This window comes from Eretmochelys imbricata, chromosome 6, assembly GCF_965152235.1.
Source record: "Eretmochelys imbricata isolate rEreImb1 chromosome 6, rEreImb1.hap1, whole genome shotgun sequence".
Lineage (NCBI taxonomy): Eukaryota > Metazoa > Chordata > Testudines > Cheloniidae > Eretmochelys > Eretmochelys imbricata.
The window spans coordinates 46,409,993-46,431,876 of NC_135577.1; the positions used below are offsets into that span (position 1 = coordinate 46,409,993).

General features: G+C 39.5%; 1 protein-coding gene across 1 annotated transcript in view; it reads right to left on the reverse strand.

Moving 5' to 3' along the window:
- The window catches only part of GAS2 (growth arrest specific 2), a 118,055-nt gene that overhangs the window by 44,113 nt on the left and 52,058 nt on the right, over positions 1-21,884 (reverse strand). The window contains exons 4-6 of the mRNA XM_077820136.1: positions 15,498-15,561; positions 5,581-5,725; positions 1,092-1,199 (exon numbers count right to left, since the gene is read on the reverse strand). Coding sequence (XP_077676262.1) covers positions 1,092-1,199; positions 5,581-5,725; positions 15,498-15,561 — 317 coding nt within the window. The remainder of the gene's footprint in view (positions 1-1,091; positions 1,200-5,580; positions 5,726-15,497; positions 15,562-21,884) is intronic.

Here is a 21,884-nt window from a genome sequence, read left to right on the forward strand (position 1 = left end):
TGATACTGTGAAATGAATAGAGGACAAAAATTAAACTAGAAATGTGAATTATAAAACCCCATACATTAGGTGCATAAATGCACAGCTATGGCCTTTGGCTGATTAACATTAACTTTTGCACAAACTGATTAAAAAGTAATCGTTTTAGTGCCCTAAATATATTGTAGAGTTAAAAGGAAGTTTCAGAGGCAATAAAACATAAATTCCTTTCTTTATCACATTAAAATTCCTTTGCAGAGTCCATCTGTAGCCCAATCTTTCATTTTGCATAGACTCAGAACTCCTTTTGAATTAATTAAGGGTTTTCAGGCTCCTATTCTGCAATGCACTTAAATGTGTGCTTAACTTTAATCACATGCTTAAGTCCATTCCAATTTAGCAAAGCCCTTAAGTATGCACTTGACTTCAATGGGACTTAAAAATCTTCTTAGAGTTAAGCATATCCTTTCGTGTTTTGCTGAACTGGGACCTCAAGGAATGCAGGACTGAGAATGTGAGGGAGTAAATATTAGCTTGCAGGTTCAAAAGCTAAGATTCCAATTGGCTTCATTTGTCTAAAAAGACTCCCACTGACTTCTACTGATGCTACCCTACCAATGTACATCAGCCATGGGACGGAGGGATGGGAGAGTAATTTAGACTCTCATTCAGTCTTTGATCTCTCTCCTGAGACTGTCAAGAAGGGTACCAATTAACACAAAGTGGGACGATGGCTTTTCCGACAAGAATACTATTCCAACAGGAAATAAGAAACCATCATCTCTATTTGTGAAGATTCTTCGTCACCATTTATCATGGCCAGCATGGAATCAATGACCTAGAAGTAGAAGACTCTACCATGTTATTAATTCTCCGACCCAACTACCCCTTTCCCCTTCCCCTGCACCCTCCTGTGGACTATATCTCCCCGATTGTGCTGTGGATGAGAATCTGTACTTGTCAGAAAGAAAATATTTTCTTCCATTAACCAGTGGTGTCATTTTAACCTGGAAAGAAGCAGCCCAAGCATTAAAAAATGTTGCTGTCAGATGGCAGATATCAGTGATCCCCAAAAGGAACATTGCATAACATGAAAAATGAAAACTTTTTACCCTAATAAAGAGGATCTTCTCTCCAACTCTGTACCGTCCTTGTGAAAGACGCTCCACACAGAATTTGTTGGGGCATTTACAAGGAGGATCTTCAGAAATGTGTTTGACCTGAAAAACAAGTTATTATTGTATCTCTTTAATAGAGTGTACCTGCAGCAAACTGTTCAAAAGGGTAGTTAACATAATGTCATGCCCTTGATTTATTCTCTGTCATCGTGACAAATGACTTCTTCCTAACACCTCTTCAGGCTTTTAATTAAGGCGCTATTGCTGAAATTGTCTTACTTCTTTTTTCCCTCAACTCTAATGTTTTTAATAGTATGGCATTGAGTGACTTTTTAAGACATTGATTTCAATACCATCGCTACTACTAACGGGCAAAATCATGAAATCTATACTAAATTTCTATGTGGTCCATAGGGAACAATCCCAGTGTATTCAATGTGTTTTTTGCTGAATTAAGAATGAGTAAAAACTGAACGAAGACTTCAGGATTTGGTACTTCTGGTACAGGTAAAGCCTTGAATCAAATAGTAATAAACCTCATATAGCATTCAGATATTAGCAACACAAGCTCTCTTCTTACGTTAAGCCATGTGAAGGGGGGGAGGGCGAATCGGTGATCACAGCTTTTTCAGGGCCACTGTTTTTTTCTCATTCTGCAGTGTTTCTGACATAGCTTGGGGACCCACAAGAAAGACCCTATAGATCTTAAAATATCTGCAGAAGGATCTTTTGCATCAGCATCTTCTGTCATCACTCAGTAATGACAACATAGATGATGTGTCCTCCCTTTGGGTCATGGGCAGAGTTCAGATGGGCCCAAGGATTGGGCCATAATTTCTTCTTGAAATCTACATGTATTTTCAATTACATAAAATGGTAACATTAAACAAATCTATATTCTTACTTATTAAAAATATTAAAATGAAAAATAAATACAGCAGCAGTTTTTTAAAGCATCTGTGAAATCCAAGGTTGTGGGGATTCCCAGGTCAGAAGGGAATTCCCAGGTGTGGAAAGATAAAGTAGAGGCCGGTGATGCTCTCAGACACACAGTTTGCTATGGAATTGCACTACATAACTGAGTGATCAACTTAGCCCAAAGTTTTGTCAGTCTGAAGTTGATGGTATGTGAATGGAATTGAACTCTACTGATTTTTGGAGGGTAGATTTACAATTAAAATCCACCTACAAGTCTCAGATGAAAAGTAAAGGAAGTCCAAGTATTGGAGTCCTGAGTGTATCTGATACACAAAAAGGAAGCTGCCCAGTAATTTCTCCAGCAGGGCTTCCCTACTAATATAATTAACACTGCTTTATCTCAGAGATAGAGGACCTGATTTCCCACAATCTTCACCTTGCATATCCGTTTACACCTGGGTAAAACATTATGCTCACTGATCATGAGCCAGGATCCAAGCTAAACTCAGTGCCATTCAGAAGAGTTGCAGGGAGAAAGGTGCCATTTATGTTCCCCCTAGCCTCAGCTCTGAGATGTTCACCAGTGCAGGGACATGGCTGAGGTAGATGATGTGCTGCTGCACTCTCATGGTTGCCTGATGTTGCATTAGTCAATTGGGAGCTGTTATCGGCAGGTGTAATTTAGAGTTGCCTTGAGGGTTCTCTAAGTTACTGGTGTAAAAAATGGACCCCAAAACCCAGGGATCAGGGATGAACAAGGGCTGCTGAAAGTTACTTTTGCCCTATTCCTCATTTACATCAGCCAAACTTCAGCTCCAACTGAGAATTCAGCCTTGAATGTGAAACCAGTGACATTAATATTTAGTAGATGTATATTCTGAACTTTTAGGTGATCTTAAAGTAGCATAACCATCAATGTCAACGAGCAGATCTGGTTGAGTGAACTCTAATTTGACATTCAAGTAGCACTTCCACTAAGAAACAACACTGACAAGTGCATGAAGGCAATCATTTCCACATACTGTCCTTCTCTTGGATGAAAGCTGACCTAATGTATTGATGTCAAATGAAACAAAATGCAGGACGCACTTTCCAAAGGTTTTGTCCACTTCACATAACACTCAGCAGACCTTTTCAGATCCAATTTGTAAACTAAGGCCCCATAAAAAGAGACTGAGAACAGAAAGAAAGCTGTTAGAATAACTTACTGATGAAAGTTTGAGTAACACTTTCTTAGACAGGAAAAAGGCCAGGGTCATGTACTGGGGCTCTGTTAGGTATTTTGGTTGTCTGACTAAAATACAGGAACAGATCTGTTATACAGAGTAGGAGGTTTTAGGATTTAGGTTTTATACTTGAGGGAAAATTTCAACACGTCAAAGGAACTTTCTTTTTGTTGGAGGTGATTGGGGATATGGATAGATGTAAAAAGTGAACAAGTTAACTAACATTTTTCTGTAATTGATCTTGTCAGCTGATGGGCAGGAAGAGGAACTTTTAAAATTGACTTACCCTCTATCACCTAATTTGAGGGCTTTCCACCTTGTTGCTAAAATGATCCAATGCTCCCATCTGACCAGGCCTTTTCCCTTGTGGAATAATTGCTGGGAATTATTCCACCCTCACTCAAAAATGTGCAGTAATATTGTCGTGAAACTTACTTCATAGCTTGAAATTATACTTGGCACTAAACACATTAAAAATGGTCATTGGGCTTGATTTTCCGGTCACTTATTTGTTTTAGCACCAGAATAATTCCAGTGACTTCAGTGGAAATTCTCCTCTCATTCACACTGGCATCAAGAGTATTAGGTCTAGGATGTTGAATATCAAACCAATCTTGAGATATTCAGGACCTCTACCATCCGCTTAAAACAGGAGTAACTCTACTGAAGTCAATGGGTCATACCGAATGTAGGTTGCAGGAGCTGCAAAAGGTATATCTGGACATATATGTCCTCGGATCTTGGGACTGCATACCAGAGTGATCGTTTAAATGCTCCCCAAATCAGCTTGCCCATGGCCCCAGGGTCTAACAGGAAGGGATCGCCTGTACATAGATACATGCCAACCATGCCCTCTGGTGACACTCCTTATACTAGAAGCCAGCAGAAAGGTGGTGTAGGGCCTGTTATGATAACTCTATGCTGCCAAGGATTCACCTGAGCAGTGGGAGTCCTCCAGTAGCTGGGTCTGCCACCTTTAGGGTTGCTTTGTTCTGGGTAAGTAGCACAGAGCAGCTCAGCGTTGGGGAGAATCAAAGCCAATTGATTTATACCACTGTAAATCTGGTACAAACCAGAGGATAATTGAGCCCTTACTGTTGTATTTGCCATTGCTGCCTCCACAACCCCACTTGCCTGAGGCGCACAGAAGTATTATTGACTGGAATTTAAAAATCAAATATGGAAGTGGAGGGCAAAATTTAACCCTGTTTTATTTTTTGTGTCTGCTTTGTATGAGTGCTGCCATTAGTTTATAGTGTGGGGACAGTGAGGATCAGGAATTTAACTGGATAAATTCAACCCTTTCTATCCCTACTGCATTTTAAATTAAAGAAGATGGCTGGAGACAGCCTTCATATTTTCTTCTCTGTTCCCCTGAGATATACAGTCATCTCTTCCATTCTAAACATCCCCGCATTCTCCACAATGCTCTGAGAGAAGCAATGAGTGGGTTTGCATAGTTAAAGATGACACAAAATATAAAAGTTAAATGTAACCTATTTACATTTTAAAAATACATTTTTCATTAAAAGAATGAACATTAGATTCCATCTGCTCATTGTAACACAAAAGTGGCACATAGGTTTTTCAAAAACGCTTTGTAACTCCCAGGTGGCACATCTACCATGTGATATAGCAGTTACTATAGTAACTGTTTCTTTTTATAGAATATATTTGTAATTTCCTAGTTAACCTCTTCATTGCCTCAAAATGTCTCTTTCAGCTGATTCCAGCTGTTTCAAAGTAAACCCCTCTTGTGGAGCGTAACTGAGAAATGATCACTACAGTATCATGTAAAGGGCTTAATGGATTGTAAAGTAAGGTATTTTCCCTGGTAATAGTGAGGAAAAAAATCTGTTTTGAACTTGTTTTATGCTAGAAGAGGCAGGCAGACCGAGAGCATAAAAAGAGGCTCAAATAACTCAGAAGTTTTGTTAGAAATATGTACAAGTCAGTAAGGGACAAATCTCTCAGTCTTTCCTCAGAAAAAACACCAAATGAGAGTTCAGTCAACAACTAGTTTAAAAAAATAAAATAAAATAAAATAAAATAAAAATAATGACAGCCAGACCTGGACCTCAGTAAGAACTTCAGCACTGCAAAGATGGGCCAAATTGAAGATTTCCATTATCCACTAAAATTTTCCAAACTGCAAATATTTGTGGTCACAAATGATATTAATTGTAGACTCTTGCAAATCTTGTCATTAGACCTCTAAATGTGGTGAGATGTCAAACTCAGGCCCTTATGTCCTGTGTATGTCAGAATGTGTCAGGAAGATGTTAGTCTATTTTTTTGTCGATATCTCATGATAAGAAGCCTTGCCCAAGCACACTTACAGCATCATCCAACAGTTTTCCTGTGCTCTTTTTCCCTGGAGATTTTGTTGGGGAGGGTGAAGGAGACGGAAGAGGAGCTGAAAGTATTTCCTCTTGTTCAATCTCTTTCTCCAGCTTTATTAACCCAGGAGGTTCCACACCAAACCTTTTGAAAACATGCAAACAAATTACCAGTGCTTTCATATTTTAATAGATCATGATGCATAAACTTCATACATATACAGCTGTGCAACACAGAATTGCTAAACACACTAATGAAGGGATAAATACATTATATACTATTGTAGCTGCTATCAGTATCATAAATATGCAGTATGAAATTAAAATAGCATCTCTCATTTAATCAAATTTACAACAAATGGACTTAGTTTTCAGCTTGTTAGAGAAACATCTATAAATATGTGATATGGTATTTGGTATGTGCCACAAGGTGCCCACAGGTTCTCGCCCTCTTGTCCCTGTGCTCTGTGCTTAGGCTGGTCAAAGAAAGGGTCCCAATGCCTCTTCCAGGTGTTTCACCCGTGTCTCTTTATTTACAGTGCTTAGTGCAGCCCCAATTCCTCCAACACCGATCCCCACACTGACCCTCTCCTGGGTCTTCTGGCTTCTCCCCTGGCTAGCCTCCTCACTGAGCCTTTCCCTGGGCTTATATCTCCTCCCAGGCACCAGCTCAGCTGGCTCTACTTGGCTCAGCTGATTCCCCTGAGCCTGCCCTCGTTGGGGTCTGCAGCTGAGCTCCTTGCTGAGTGTCTGGGCCCCTGCACCCGGCTGCTCTGCCGGGAAGCAGGGGAGGAGCCACCCCTTTAGCAGGGCATCCAAAGGGTTTATACCCCTGCCCTGCCACAGTATGTGATAGACACATCCCAAAATTGTTTAATATGAGAGTTCAGTTCAGAGAACATCTACTTCACATTTCTTCATTCTCTCAGACTTTTTCTAGAAATTATGAAAACTTAAATAGTTTTCACAATAAATCTATATGAGAAAAAATTAATCTGTTAAACCTGAGCATAACCCGCTGTAATAGGTATTATGCCCAGTTTACAGATGGGTAAATGGAGATAGATTCAGGCCAAATTTTTTCAAGAGTGGGCACTGATTTTGTGCACCTCAATTTTTGGGAGTCCAACTTTGAATCTGTGGGGTTTGTTGTTGTTTTTTAAAAACTGCGCAGTACTCACTGTTCCAATTTAAGTGAATTCCTGAAAATCTTAAAGTGTCTCAAGTTTGGCACTCAAAAAATGGAGGCACCCAAAATCAGTGGCTACTCTTACAAGTTTGGTTGTAAGTTACTTGGCCAATGTCATATAAGGAGTGAGTAGCAGAGTTAAGACAGAATCCCAGAATCCTGATGCCTACTTCACAGAACTAACCACTGAACTACACCCCATCTTTTTCTTTTTGAACTGAACAAGAAAAGAAAATATCTTTTTATATGATAATTTCCTTTTAGCTAAAGACCACCATGCTAAATATAGGTTTTCACATCAAACCTATTTTTTAGTGAAAATACATATTGTATTGTGTAATATAAAACCCTAGGGCCAGATCCAGAACTATGCTGATTTACACCAGCTGATGACCCAGCCACTAAAGTTCTGTACCAAAAATATACCAAGTATTAAAGACTAACATTATCATAGAACTTAAAGTCATATAGGCAAAGGGCATAAGTGTATATATTGGCCCTTGCATTTTTCATTACAAATTACAAGCTAATCACACTGCTGCAAGGTAAGTTAATACCCAGAAAACTAAGAAATCAAATCTGTGCTTGTATTGGCTGTTAACTGGTGCAGTCTGCCTAACGAAAAGTCAGCCAACATTGGAGCGAACACTTATATACAATCCATTTACTTCCTGTCTGTCTGCAGATGCTGACATGCTGTAAATCATTAAATTCCCCCTGGGCTCTAAGCCTACACCTGCATGAGGCCTTACTCATCAAATAAACCGTTCCCACTTGCATTAATGCTGCTTCTTTGCTTCTGCTGCTTTTCAGAATCTAACTCACCTCTGATTTCTATCATTACAATAGACAGTATATAATTATTATAGACAACTTTAACAAACTTCTTTCCATTAATCAGCTGAAATTAAATTTAAACATATATTCTTCATGTATTGCATCACAATCAAACAGCTTAATTAGAAGGTTGAATCGACAAAGAAATCCTTCTGCTCTTCTCACAGTGGCTTTCCATGCAAAAAAAGGTACAAGCCTTGTACTGAGAACTATGTTGGGAATTTCCTTCTCTACTCCTTTCTAGCCTGCCTTCTCCATAACTACAAATAGAGCAGCATCAGACTGTAAAATGATCTCCGATAGACTTCTAAGAGCACACTTCCTATTTTTCCCAAGGAAAAATTAAGTACAATAGCAGAAAGATATAACTTCTCAACAGACTATAATTTTCAAACAAAAAACATCTGGGGGCTGATTTAAAAAAAAAAAGTTTTACAGCCACGTAGGAAGAATTCCAATTCTTTTTGTAGAACAGAAAGCTTAGCTATTGCATGTCATACCACCAAAAAAGCAGCACACAGATATATTTGCACCTAATTCACTTTCCAGAATGTAAACATTCTTTAAGACATATTTACACATGTGGTGAGATTGATTCTGCTCTCTATGTCAATTTTACCTCAGTGTAATTCCAACTATTTCACTGGAGCTACTCCTACTTTACAAAGGTGTGAAAGATGAATCAGACCTGCACAATCCCACTGATTGCAATGGAACTGGATAGCCTAAGTCAGTACTGCATTTTACCCCATAGGATTCATCCATCTTTCACAAGGACTATCAATCCATTCATATGGGATCAGTCAGTACAGAATTTGGCCCATCGTATTTATTGAATGAAAAGCCTGTGAGTCTTATACACTTTATTCATGTTTCCTGCTTTAACTTCCATCATATGAACAAAAGAGAAAAATCAGCAAAGTTATTGATTGGGGCCAGTAGCTGATTAGCCATTGTTTACATGTAGAACAAGATTTTAATTTCTGATAATGGGCTGACCCTCTGTCTAACACTGTCCCTAATCTTGCACTTCTAAGTCTCATGAGTACACTTCAACTGGAACTACTCACATGAGCAAAGGCTGCAAGATCGGGACCACAGATTACTAGTGGGAGCAGACTCAGGCCCTGAAGGTCTGTCAAGAGCCTGAAATACAAATAAACTCTTCTCTAATGAAAGACCAACCCACTGTCAGCAGGGTGTTTGTTTGTTTATTAATTTATTTAAATGATTTCCTCAAAAATTTTACTATTTTTGAAATTTCACTTTCGTTCATTTAAATGCAAGCTCCAGCAGTAACTTGCAACAGTATCTCTCTTTGCGAGATGATGTGTTCTGTACAAATGGTGACAAAGCTCAATCAAGTCGAGTTGGTCCATCTTTCTGCTGAGTGGGTGTACAGTATTAGCCTAGCTCTCTGGGCACATATCACTAATATAAACACGCTGAAAACTATTTAGATGGTTTGCTAATAATGAAGGCTTCCATAATGTATGGTGAGTTAAATGGTAGCACCTACACAATGACATGTACCTGATAGTGATGCGCAAACTAGAAGAGGACAGATTGTGCCTACCCTTTGTCTGGAAAAGGCTGACTTTGCTCTGCCCTCATTGTAGGCTACCAAGACACAACATGGCCCAATGTTCGGGTTCTGTTTTGATAAGAAATCAAAAAAGTCAGGCAGTTTAATGGCTCTCTCTCCTGGATTAGGACCTGCTTCTCTTCTCAGTAATACAGATATAAAGTAGTGTAGCTCCACTGAAGTCAATGGAGTTACACTGATGTAAGCAAAAGGGGAATCAGACCCTTGGTCAGCAAAATAAGTAATCTGAAAATCTCCTGAGAAATTCCCGCAGACAAATTCAGCTGTCAATTATGGTCTGGAGTAATTATACTGATGTCAATAGTTACTCTAAATTTACACCTCTTTAAATGAAATCTGATTTTTTTCTCTCTATTTCCTCTATATTCCAGTTACCGTTGGAAAAAAAAAGTCTCTGGTCTTTACAGAACCTTAAAAGGTTTGTTTCTAGAAAGAAGGCCAGTTTAATAGGGTGATAGGAAGGTTTTCGTCACCCACCCACCCCAAAACCATCCGTACTATCTATCACTCAGTAAAGGCCTGATCCAACTCCCATTCAAATCAGTGGAAATATTCAAATTGGCTTGACTGGGAGTTCAATCAGGCCCTAAACACTGAAATCTGAGAAAATTGTTTTGAGAATTCCATAGGTGACTTTTAATGATGATCTCCCCAAACACCTCCTTGTGCTTTTGGAGGAGGAAGAAAAATGTATTTATAACTGCTCAGCGCCTCTTCCTTTCCTAATTCCTTAGGACTCTGTAGAAACTCCTTTTTAATGTTATATCTTTGAGATTCCTGTTCTGAAAAGCAGGCCCCACAGACTTTTAGTACAGTTAGTTCGATCTTCAGGGTGAACAGTGCTTTGAAAATCAAAAAAGATGTCTGTTTAACATCTTATTGTTCCTCATGGGTAATTTAAAGCAATAGCTATAGCAGAGATCAGTTTATTAGAATGCTTTTTTCTTTGTTAAATCCAGCCAACATACAAAACACAGAGTCTATTCACATCACTCGTCTCCCACATAGCTCAGATTTTAGCACACTTAAAGCAAGAACACCATTAGATACTTGTCATTTAAATGATATAACCCTGTTATGTTACCCCTTCCAGCATTTTCTGTGCACCTTGAAAACTTACTAGGCTGTGGAGAGTTTGCAAATCCCATATTGGGATAGGATTTTTTAGGGAGGGAGGAAAAGAAACAAGTCAAAACGGGAAGAAGGAGTTGCCTGTTATTCTGCTCCCAAGTTGGTTAAAATATGAGCCATATGTGACGGGGTATATAAACCCCGCACTGAAAGGGAAGGGGCTTGGGAGGCTCTGTGTGCTAAAGTAGCCTCACCTTTCCAGCCCTGGCAATCATGCATGGTAGGGAGCAGGGCTTTAAAAAGGAGGGAGCTGCAGTCAGCAAGGGAGGAAGCCCTGAGAAAGGAGTGGCTCCTGTGCAGCAGGAGTAACCATCATGCAAGAAACTCCCCCAGCTCTGTGAGGAGTCCAGAGACCTCTGGGGTAACCCTGATAGGGAAAGACTGGTTTGGCTACCCAGCTCTAAGGACTCCAACAAAGTAAGTACCCCTGAAGTAAGGTGGTGCCATGAACATTTCTGCTTTTTTATTGATCCCAGGAAGGGCCTTATTTTGTGTTGAATCTGAACTTTTGTTTCCCCCCCATTTCTTACCTGTAAACAAAGTAAGCAGGCCCACAAGGTGGGGTCCACTGCAAGGATTAGGAGGTTGTGGCCTGTATTAAAGGGAGACTGCAGAGAGAGACTCTCTTTACACCGTATCTTGATACTTTTTTTTTTTTAACATTAAATTCCCATTGACTGCATGGAATGATGAAATAGAGGGTATCTTTTATAAACCAAAATAAACAGGCATGGTCATTTAAAAAAAAAAAAGTGAAGTTGTGCTTAATAAGTGATAGCACTATATGGCCTGGAATTTGGTTTTTACACCTAAGGGATACCCTGCTATGAAAGAGTCAGGGCTGGCCTTACCATGAGGTGAACTGAGGAGGCCGCCTCAGGTGCCAGACTATGGGGCAGGCTCCTCTAGGACCCAGAGTGTAGAAAATTGTATCTGCTGCTGGTGCATATGTATTCTCTCTGCTGTAGATGCACAGAGATGGTGGAGTGCTGTGCTGGAGGAAGGAGGGCACAAGAGACATAACAGGCAGGCAGGAGAAAAGGTGAGAGGGAATAACAGAAAGCAGCAGGAGCTGCAGGGAGAGAGAGAAGGAGGAGCCTCTTATGTACCTCATTAGCACCCCCAGGAGCCTGGACTGATTAACACCAGCTTCTCAGGGAGCTTCCTGTTTCCTGCTGCTTCTCTGAACCCACTTGAGGAGAACAGGCAGTCAACTGAACTAGTAAGAGCTAGTTAGGCCCTTAAGAGGCTGATATCTTCCCTCACTAAGGCCCTGCTACCAGCCTGCTTATTTGTCCCCTTCAATTGAGTGTTGAGAGCCACTATAGCTGGCACAGAACAGCAGTCATGAGTTAAAGAAGAAAACGCCCCTCTGGGGCAGCATTCGGAAAAAGAAAGAAAGCAAAGGAAGGTTTTCTATCTAAGCAGGAAGGAGCTCTCCTGAGATACATAGACACAAATGTTCACAGTGAGCCTTCCGGCCCCAGTGAGGATATGAGTGGTGAGGAGATGCCTGATCTTCCAGTTAGTCAGAGTGCAGGTGACCTGGCAGCGACTGCGGCATCCATATCTCCCTCTCAAATGGATGTAACCATGCACGTTCCTGAAGAGAAGTGTAGATCAGAGAAGAGTGTGGTAGAGGCGCAAGAAAAAGCTGCTGCTGAGTTTAGTTCTTTAAGTTGAGATGATCCAGGACTGTGGACCCACTTGAGCAGTAGCCTGAGGGACTTCCTTGTACTGCATGGGCCACAGCAAGTGAAAAACTTTGTTCCCCAAAGACAATGAAAATAGAAGTTTCCATCCAACACATTACTGGCGTGAAATCCCCAATGGTGACAAAGTGGGGAGGCCATGGCTTATGTACTCAAAAACCCAGAATGTTGCATACTATTTTTGTTGCAAACTCTTCCAGTCTAATGTTCCAGCCACATTGGATTCTACAGGAACAAAGGACTGGAAAAATCTGGCTAGAAATCTGGCATGCCATGAGAAGGCAGGAAATCACCAGAGAGCATTCCATAGGTGGAAAGAGCTTGAGATGAGACTAAGGTTAAAGGCCACCATAGATGATCAGCCTCAAGAGAAGATTGCATCAGAGTCTCTTTACTGGCAAAATGGACTGAAAAGGCTCATTGCCATTGTGAGAATGCTTGCTACCCAAAACCTAGCTCTGTGTGGCACTTCAGATAAGCTGGCTGTGCCAAACAATGGAAACTTCCTTAAAATTATGGAGCTGATGGCTGAGTTTGATACCGTACTCCAGGAGCATCTAAGAAAAGTCACCACCCCAGAAATGTACACACACCACTACCTTGGAAAAACAATTCAAAATGAGATCATATAGTTACTGGCAACAAAAGTCAAACAGAAGATTGTGGCAGATCTGAAGTCAGCAAGATATCACTCTGTTGTTCTGGACTGCACACCTGACATCTGCCATATGGAACAAATTACTTTAATGGTGTGTTTTCTAACAACAACAGAACGTAGTGAAAATGTCTCTGCAATGGTGACTGTCAGAGCATTTTCTATAATTTATTGACATTGGTGATACTACAGGAGCTGGTATGACAAATGTGCTTCTTAAAAAGCTGGAAGATACGGGAATTGTGATAGCTGACATGAGAGGTCAGGGCTACGATAATGGTGCCAACATGAGAGGAAAGAACAGAGGAGTGCAGACACGGATCTGAGAGTTAAACCCTCGAGCTTTTTTTGTCCCATGCAGTTCTCATTCATTGAACTTGGTGTTCAGTGATGCAGCATCAGCTTCTAGTGAGGTTGCTGAATTTTTTAATGTAATTCAAAGCATCTATGTATTATTCTCTGCATCAACTCATCGATGGCAAATTTTGAAGCAACATCTGGGAACACCCTCTCTGACACCGAAACCACTGAGTGCCACACAATGGGGAAAGTCGAGTGGAGGTGATAAAGCCTATCAAACACCAACTTGGGAAGATAGATGATGCCATAGTTGCCATTATGAGGATAATGCTATGACAGGAACTGTTCGGGGCAGAACAGTGGCAGAGGGAAATGGAATCACCAGAAACATACATAACTTCAAATTTCTGTGTGGCTTAGTGTTGTGGCATGACATACTGTTTGAAATAAATGTGGTAAGCAAGAGACTCCAAGGTGTTGTCCTTGATATATCTGGAGCAATGGAACAACTGGACAAAGCAAAGTCATACCTACAGTCTTACCGGTCAGATGAGGGATTTCAAAACGTTCTGAAGAGTGCACAGAAGTTGACAGAGGACTTCACACTGAAGCTATTTTCCCACCCATTCAAGAATACAAGAGTCACCGAAGAAGAAGACATTTTGATTACGAGGCACGGGATAATCCCATAAGAGACCCCCAAACAACAATTCAAAGTTGAATTCTTTAACCAGGTGCTAGATTGTGCAATACAGTCAGTTGAACGTTTCATAAAGCTTAAGGAACATAGCAGTATATTTGGGATGTTGTATGATATTCCAAAACTCCTCACTGTACCTGAAGATCTACACCAGCAATGCAGGGCACTAGAGACAGTGTTGACAAATGATGACATGTATGATATTGATGCGAGTGATTTAAGTGATGAACTGAAAGCCCTTTCAAGATACATTTCAGCAGGATCAACTCCAAAGGCTGTTCTGGAATATAGGTTCACAAATAAGATGACCACCCTCTTTCCAAATGCTTTTGTTGCTCTGCACATACTTCTAACACTTCCTGTAACAGTTGCCAGTGAAGAATGCAGCTTCTCCAAGCTGAAGTTAATATAAACACATCTACGCTCCACAATGACATAGGAGAGGCTGGTTGGCCTTGCAACCATCTCAATAGAGCATGAGCTGGCCCAGATTGTGGAGCTTCAGGAAGCAGTTCAAATCTTTGCAACCAAGAAGACATGGAAAGCACAACTTGATTATTCAAACAGATAAAAATGTCAGTGTTTACTATGCAGACAAGAAAAGTTCCATTTGCTGTTCAGGCATTTGAAAGTTAAGTGTTAACTTAAAATGCCTTGTTCAAAAATTTTAAGTGTTAGTTCTCCTTTATTGAGGTAGGTAGCAGAGCAGTACCGTGAGAGGAGTAGAACAGGAGAAGGCAGAATTGAGACCTTTCAAAGTTTTGGCCCAAAGCGTGGAGCCATCATTTGAGCTTCCTGCCTCAGGTGCCAAAATGTTGTGGGCCGGCCCTGGAAAGAGTACAAATGGGAAAACCCAGGATATACAAACTTAAGTGAGGGAACTTAAGTTTTGAGAGGGAACAATTTAGTGAAGTTGCTTCCCAAGATATGAATGCATTTAAAGCAAACTTTTTCTTAAAAACAAAGAATAATACCTTGTTGAGTTATAATGCCCTAGGACTAGCTTGTAACATCCTTACTAACATTGAAAATACCTTACTCCAAAAGTAGCCCCTTTGATTTCATGTAAGGGACTACAGTTCACTGTGACTATGTAAGAATATCACAATATGAACTCTAAGAATAAAACATAGACTGAAACTAGCAAGAGCAATAGCTCTCCTAGTAGCAGAGACTGTTGAAACCTTTCTTGAGTACCATGTCTGGCCATAAACATCCAACAGAGGAAGATTCAATTTCTGAGCTTGATTCTTATCTTAGATTGGTGCAAATCAGCAATAACGCCACTGAAGTCAATGAGGTTACAGACAGAGTAAATAAAATCAGATCTAGGTTATCTGAAGGCAGATTCTACCCCCACTGATGTCAGTGGGAACACTTTAATTGACTTCAGTGGGATCAGGGTTAGATGCTAATATAGAAGATTTAGAGAGAAACGAGTTTTGATTATTTACAGAGACAACATGATTATAAGGAGTAAGAATTTAAAATTAGAACAGGATTTTTTTAAGTAAAGTTGTTAAACTTCTTTTCATATCAGTTTGCCCCAAGATCCTCCTTGTAGTATGAAGACAGCAGAAAAATCTTATTGCTATATTAAGGGAAGTTTGATTATATTGTTTGAACAACTGCCCACAAGACGTTCTTGTGTAACTATCAGTGGGTGTTTGCCTTGACCCTGGCCAGTGTAAATGTTAACATGAAGATGCACTGAGATAGTAAGTCTCTCAGTAGCCACTGCTGTCAAAATGTAAATATTTTTTAATTCTCTAGATATTTTCACCTACCTGGCTGCAATCCTTCCAAGTTCCAGCAAACAAAGGCACACTTCTCTGGGCTGCTTGTGGAGGACTGCGAAAGCAAAATGAAGATAGACAATAGTTACAATAAAAGAGATTTTAAGGGTTTCAGTGATAAACAGATCCCAGCTTACTAATGGCTGTCAACAGCATGTTAGTCCTGAATGTCTCTTTTAGGCAAAAACTGCCATTGGCTTGCAAGATGCTTTTGCCTGAATAAGGAGTTCAGGATTAAGACTCAAGATGTGGCATTTCCAAAGGAGCTTCCAACTCTCACTGAATATCCCTTAGGGTCCTTTGAAAATCCTAGCCTAAATCACCAAAGCTTGGTCTACACAATTTGGTAAAATACAGCCTACCTATAGCCATTATACATTGAATGGAGGGCTCCTAAAAAACTCTAAAAACTAGTGAAATGTCAAAGGGTTCTGGATCACTTTTTACGAACTATAAAGATAGTGTTCCGTAGGAAACTGTTTTTCTCCCTCTGCTTCAATGAGCAAATGTTAATTATATTAGTGAAGACAAATCCTTCTATAAACTTGATCCTGTTATTACTTGTGCACCCAAGCACTCCCTCTGATAAAACATGTGTTTAGGGTACTCAAGGAAGTCACTCAGACATTGAAAAGAAAGCTACTTATCTGTAAATCTTGTTCTCTGAAGATATGCATCTATGCACGTTGCCATGCTTGGGTCCAGTGCAAGACCTGGGGGAGCTCCCATAGCTTTTATGTTTGGAGGCAGCTGCAGTACCTCATGGACCACTCGGTTAGGTATTTTTGGAAGCACTATCACGTTCCATTATCAGTTCCTTTAAAAACTTGGAGATGGTAACTCCTCCCTACCCCCAAAGAGGCCCAGCAAAATACATATGGAAAAATATACAAAAAATCTGATTGGAGAAGTTTGGGTGATGAGCAATCCATTTGGATGTATAGCTTCAGAGGATAAGAATTATAGGTACCTTGTTTTCTTTTCTCCAGAGATACCCGTCTTAGTGGAATCCTCCTCTTGAGAATAAATTCAGACTTTGGTGTAAATGGACAAGTTTCCCCTTGTCTAATAGAAGAGAAACCAGTGACAGAGAAATCGGTCTACCTTGGCTGTGTTCATGAGAGCTTAGATATATGAACATTTAGGGAATGTGCTGACTCATTTCACTTAATCAAGTGAAAAACACCTCCCAATAGGTGCCTCAGAGGCTAAAATTTTTAAGTCAAGAAGTTTTCATCTTCTCCTATACGCTGTACACATGGACCTCTGAGTGAGAACTGCTGAAATAGATATCTTTGAATATAATTAATACAAAGTTGGACAGATCCTCAGCTGATGTAAATTGGTATAGCTCCATTGATATCAATGGAACTATGACAATTTACTTCAGCTGAGGATCTGCCCCAACGACTTTGGGGATTGCACATTCAGCAATACTTTGAAAAAATATATATGCATTTTCCCCCTAGAATCTGAACCAAAAATATTTCCAGAAGGAAAACTGCATAGCAGAAAAATAAAGTGGCAAGGCATTGGGAATAGAATTTGCATTCTATGGCCATCTGCTATTAGACATATCAGAGATGTAAAAGAAGACCTGGACACACCATCCTTCCTAATATTCTTTCTTGCCATAAACTAATTCATGGATGGAAAACTTAACCTTATGAGAAACCAATATCTTAAAAAAAAAAATGTACACCAATGACCCAGACATACATTCTGCTGCTTCCACCTGAAAACTGTTTCAACAGAAGCAATATATTTAATGTATCTTAATGCTAAGAAATATATAAATATACAGCCAGAACAGACTGGATAAACCAGTTCTGGAAATATCTTGGTGGCGTATAGGGGGCAATATTTTTGACCTCTACTTTACATCTGCACACATTGGATGTAAGGCTGGGCGGGGGGTGGGGGAGGCTGCATTTTGGGGGGAAGTATCTGTAAACATAAGAAGGTTTGAATGAAGGACATAAAGTCTCTGCCAATGCTTAAACTTCTACTTCTTAAATGAAAACAATGTGCTCCAGTGAATCTGACCCACAATGCTCCAGACACATTTCATGCATTTCACAATGAACAATGTGAAAGAGTGAAATCATTGTTAGAGCATGACAAGCTGTACAGGCAATAATCAACCATAAAAACAAACATCTGGTGATGTGATAAGAATATGGTGATACAGTATTTCTAACAGCAAAATGTTAGCATTCCTGAGGACTATACCAGCATACACATTCAAGAACTTCAGGGGAAAACAAAAGCTATTCTGTATAGAATACAGTACCCACTGGAAATAGTTTAGATTCTCAAAACAGAATTCTTATATTTTTACAAGCAGGGCTTTTTAATGGACTATTAGCTAACAAGGCAATGTGGTCAGGATTTAAGGCAAAGTTCTGAAAGTCAGAAGACATGGATTCCATTCCTACATCTGTCACAGACCTCTTATGTGAACTTGAGAAAGTCTCTAAAGCCAAAATTTGCAGAAGTGAGCAATGATTGTGGGTACCTTTTTGGGATGCTCATTTTGAGATGCCTTCTGTCTCAAACTGGAGGTACCCAATATTAGTATCCACTTTTTGAAAGGTGGCTGCTACTCTAAACATGTTCCCTCTGCAAAATGGGGAGAACAACACCTCCCTTTCCCACAGAAGTGCTGTGAGGCTATATTCAGTGTTTGTAAAGTGCTTTAAGATCTTTGATGGAAGGTGTGATAGAAGGTGTGCAAATCTTCTAAACTTTTTATGCCAGTGTGATTTTCATTTATGTTATCCTTTGCCAATGATGTGAGTATTTCAGAGTGTAAATGTGGAACTGAACAGGAAAACCTGTGTCTGTCTTTGTAATTTTGAGGAAAATGCCCCTACATTGTCTGCACTGGAGCAAGTTAGGAATCCTGTTTAATGTTTCTGCGTTCAAGGGTTAAAAAGCAGTTCCTTGATACCAATAAATACATATATTCAGTAACAAGTAATACAGTTCATGGATTAGAGGAAATTCCTCTTTGGAGTGAGCGATTACAGACTCAGATGGAAATCTTACATCTGTACCTGTGGTATGCTGTTGCTTCCTGTGGGAACTGTATTCATAATTTTCTGAATTACTTACTGGAATCTAACTTAATGTAGGTTTCTGAATTATTACCAGTACCTCAACTTTCTGACCTGAAAGGTTACCTGATCCTTCAAACACTGAGTGGCAAATACAAGTTTGCTAAATACCAGATTTATTTATTGTAATTGTAGCAATAGACATTCATCTTGACAAAGAAAGCATCATAAGCAACAAAATAAGACTCAATGGGCCAAATTAATTCATGTTATAACTCCACTGATGTCTACAGAGTTACACCAGGGATGACTGTGATCCATTATGTCTTCATTTAGGGGAAACTTTTCTTCTCATTTACAACCCAGGTCAATGCAATGGATGGATGGATGGAGGTAAAAAAGGAGACATTTGTAATTTCCTGTCAGCAATTCACTCTGTCCTTAAGAAGTACATCATTTAGCATATGTAGATTCTTTAATACTTAAAATGTTATTTAATTTATATAGCAGTTTAATCCCTCCCAAGCAGTTTGTATAAAAATACACATTTGTGATTCATCTGTTCTGATACCTAAGTTTCCTCCCTTGTGTTTGGTGTTCATTTTCTTATCACATATATTAAATGCATTTCTAATAATAATGTCAAGACAATATTATTAAATGAGCACTAACACACTTTGTATGATCACATACATGTAACATTTATGACATCCAGAAACCTACATTAAAAACTGTTAAGTTTGCAAAATCAAGCACTTCATAGTCAGACAGAAATAAGGCTGCCTCTGCAAACTTAATTTGACCCCCTTGTGCATTGGCATATGCCAAAGGCTTTAATTACATGATCATATACTACTTTTTCCACAGGATATCTGACTCATTCACTGCACAGGATGGATGGTATTGTCAATTTTTTTTAAAAAAAAATCCTTGTTATTCAGTGTGTGGCCGCATTCATTATTCACTGCACACCATCCAAACCCTGCACTGAATACAGAATTATTAGTTCCCTCCTAGGTTTTTCTGAGGTGCTTCATCTTAGCATTTTACAATATTAATGAATTTATCTTCACAACACCCATGTAAGGGAAGGTGGTATTACTTTTTTATACATGGAAATGGAGGCACAGAATTAAAGCCAAACTTGTCAACTAATTTGGGATGCCCTATTTGAGATAATTAGGGTCATATGTTTCATAGCATGTAGCATTTCCTAGCACCCATTGCCCTCAGATACAGTTGTGAGTGCTCAACACTTCCACAGATCAGACCCCAGTGTCTCAAGTCAGGCACCCAGAAAATGAAGAACAAACAATCAGAGACCACACCTGTGAAAATTTTGGTTTAAGTGATTTTCCCAGTAGCACACAGGAATTCTCTGACAAAAGCAGAGAGAAGACAGTTCTCCAGGGTGCCATTCAACTGTTTTAGCCATTAGACTGTCCTTTCTCTTCCTACAATCCCCTTATTCATTCAGAACACACCTTCCAACTTCTGCAACAAATGAGGCTTTGGTCCTACAGCCTGATTCATTCCCAGAGTAAAAACCATCCTGGGCACTGAATAAGGGAGGGGTCCTGTAGAAAAAAAATAGGCTTTAACTACGTGTTCAGATACTATCATAAAGCATATGTTAAAGAGGGCTGAATTAAGATTACGTGGGCAGCCTTAATTTGACTATTTTCTTAATTCTGAGTGCTTGACTTTCCAACCTTAATTTTAAATTAACGTAGTATTTTGGGATGCAATTTCCTAACTTTTAAAAAAATGTAAATGTAGAAAAAACAATTTCATCTCGTGAAACCGTATTGACCCATACATAGTCTTCAGCAGGATGGGGATCTTTAGATCCACTGGACACCACTTGAGCAAAGGGAATAACTAGTAATAGTAGAAGGCTGTTATCTTCTATGTGGACCTGCCACTAGACAGGAATGGAGATTCACACTTTGCGGGTTTCACAGCTATTTGCTAAACAGCACCACAGAATGCCCCAGTATCTGGGAAGAGTAATTGCAGGGAAAGTCCTGCTCAGCTCCTGCAGACGTGACCTGGAACATACTCGGTCACTCTGTAGGGATGGCACCCGCAGTCTGGTCAACATTTAGGAACTGTGAGGGGATGGAGCATATTCAGCTGAGATAGAATCTTCAAAAACATAGCTGCTAAATTCTAAAGTCTCTACCAAGCATGTGAAACTTGTCAGAGGTTTATAACTTGGTCAAATCTGGGCAAATTTTCACAGAAATTGCAAAAGGCACTTCCCTGACACCATTGTGAGCTGCCCCACAAAATATCAAGTCTCTGCTCCAAAGTATAGAGGTGCTGGTTCTTATCAATGAAGCAATTTTAAGAATATTTTTAACATGGGCAAACCATATTTTCCCCAACTCTCAGGAATGGATGAACCACTTCAGATGAAACTTTCCAAAATTCTGCCTGAGGTAGAAATGCACCATTTCAGCCCAAACAGTTTAAGGTTGGCAAGTTATAAGCAGCTGAAAACAAGCTTTTATGGAAAGTGTATGGCAACCTTAATTACAGGTGTCACTGCCTGCACTGCCTATTACAGCAGTTGGGTTGAATTTCCACTATTTGTGACTACAGTATTATATGTCATTAATGTGGATTTTCCCTGACCTTTACGGGGGAAATTTTCAAAAGCACAAATGAGATTTAGGAACTCACATCTCATTGACTTTCAATGAGATTTAGGCCCATAACCCATATTTGTGCCTTTGAAAATCTCATCCTAAATACCTGGTCCCCACCCCATAATCACCAAAGAGATTTATATCCTTTAACCTTCATAAATACCTAAGGGAAACAATCCCAAATATCAGGACAATATTAGGACAACAAAATAATAGTTATTCTCCACCTTCCCCCAAACTCAATTTCTTTGTTCTGCACCCTATTCAAGTTTCTCAGTGTTCCCAAAAGAGTGATACCATCACACTCTTATTTCAGTGAGCTACTTCACTATTTTTTCTCCATATTCAATTATAGTAATGATATATCTCTCAATCTGTAAAAGTTTTTCATATGGGATGTATCATGACTTCTAACTCTCAACTGTGGTACAAGTATGGAATTAATTATGGAACATCTAAACACTTGATATTTACTGGTATATATTAACTTAACTGTATAGTGCTAATACAATAGGGTTCAGGGTGCTTCTATAGTCCTCAAAGTGACAAGACACGCTCAACAATAATGTGGATTGTTTAGTCAAACACTGTGAAGGATAGAAACAAAGTCTTATTCTGATGCAATTAGATATGAAATATAACCCAATATTTCAAATTGTAAATAG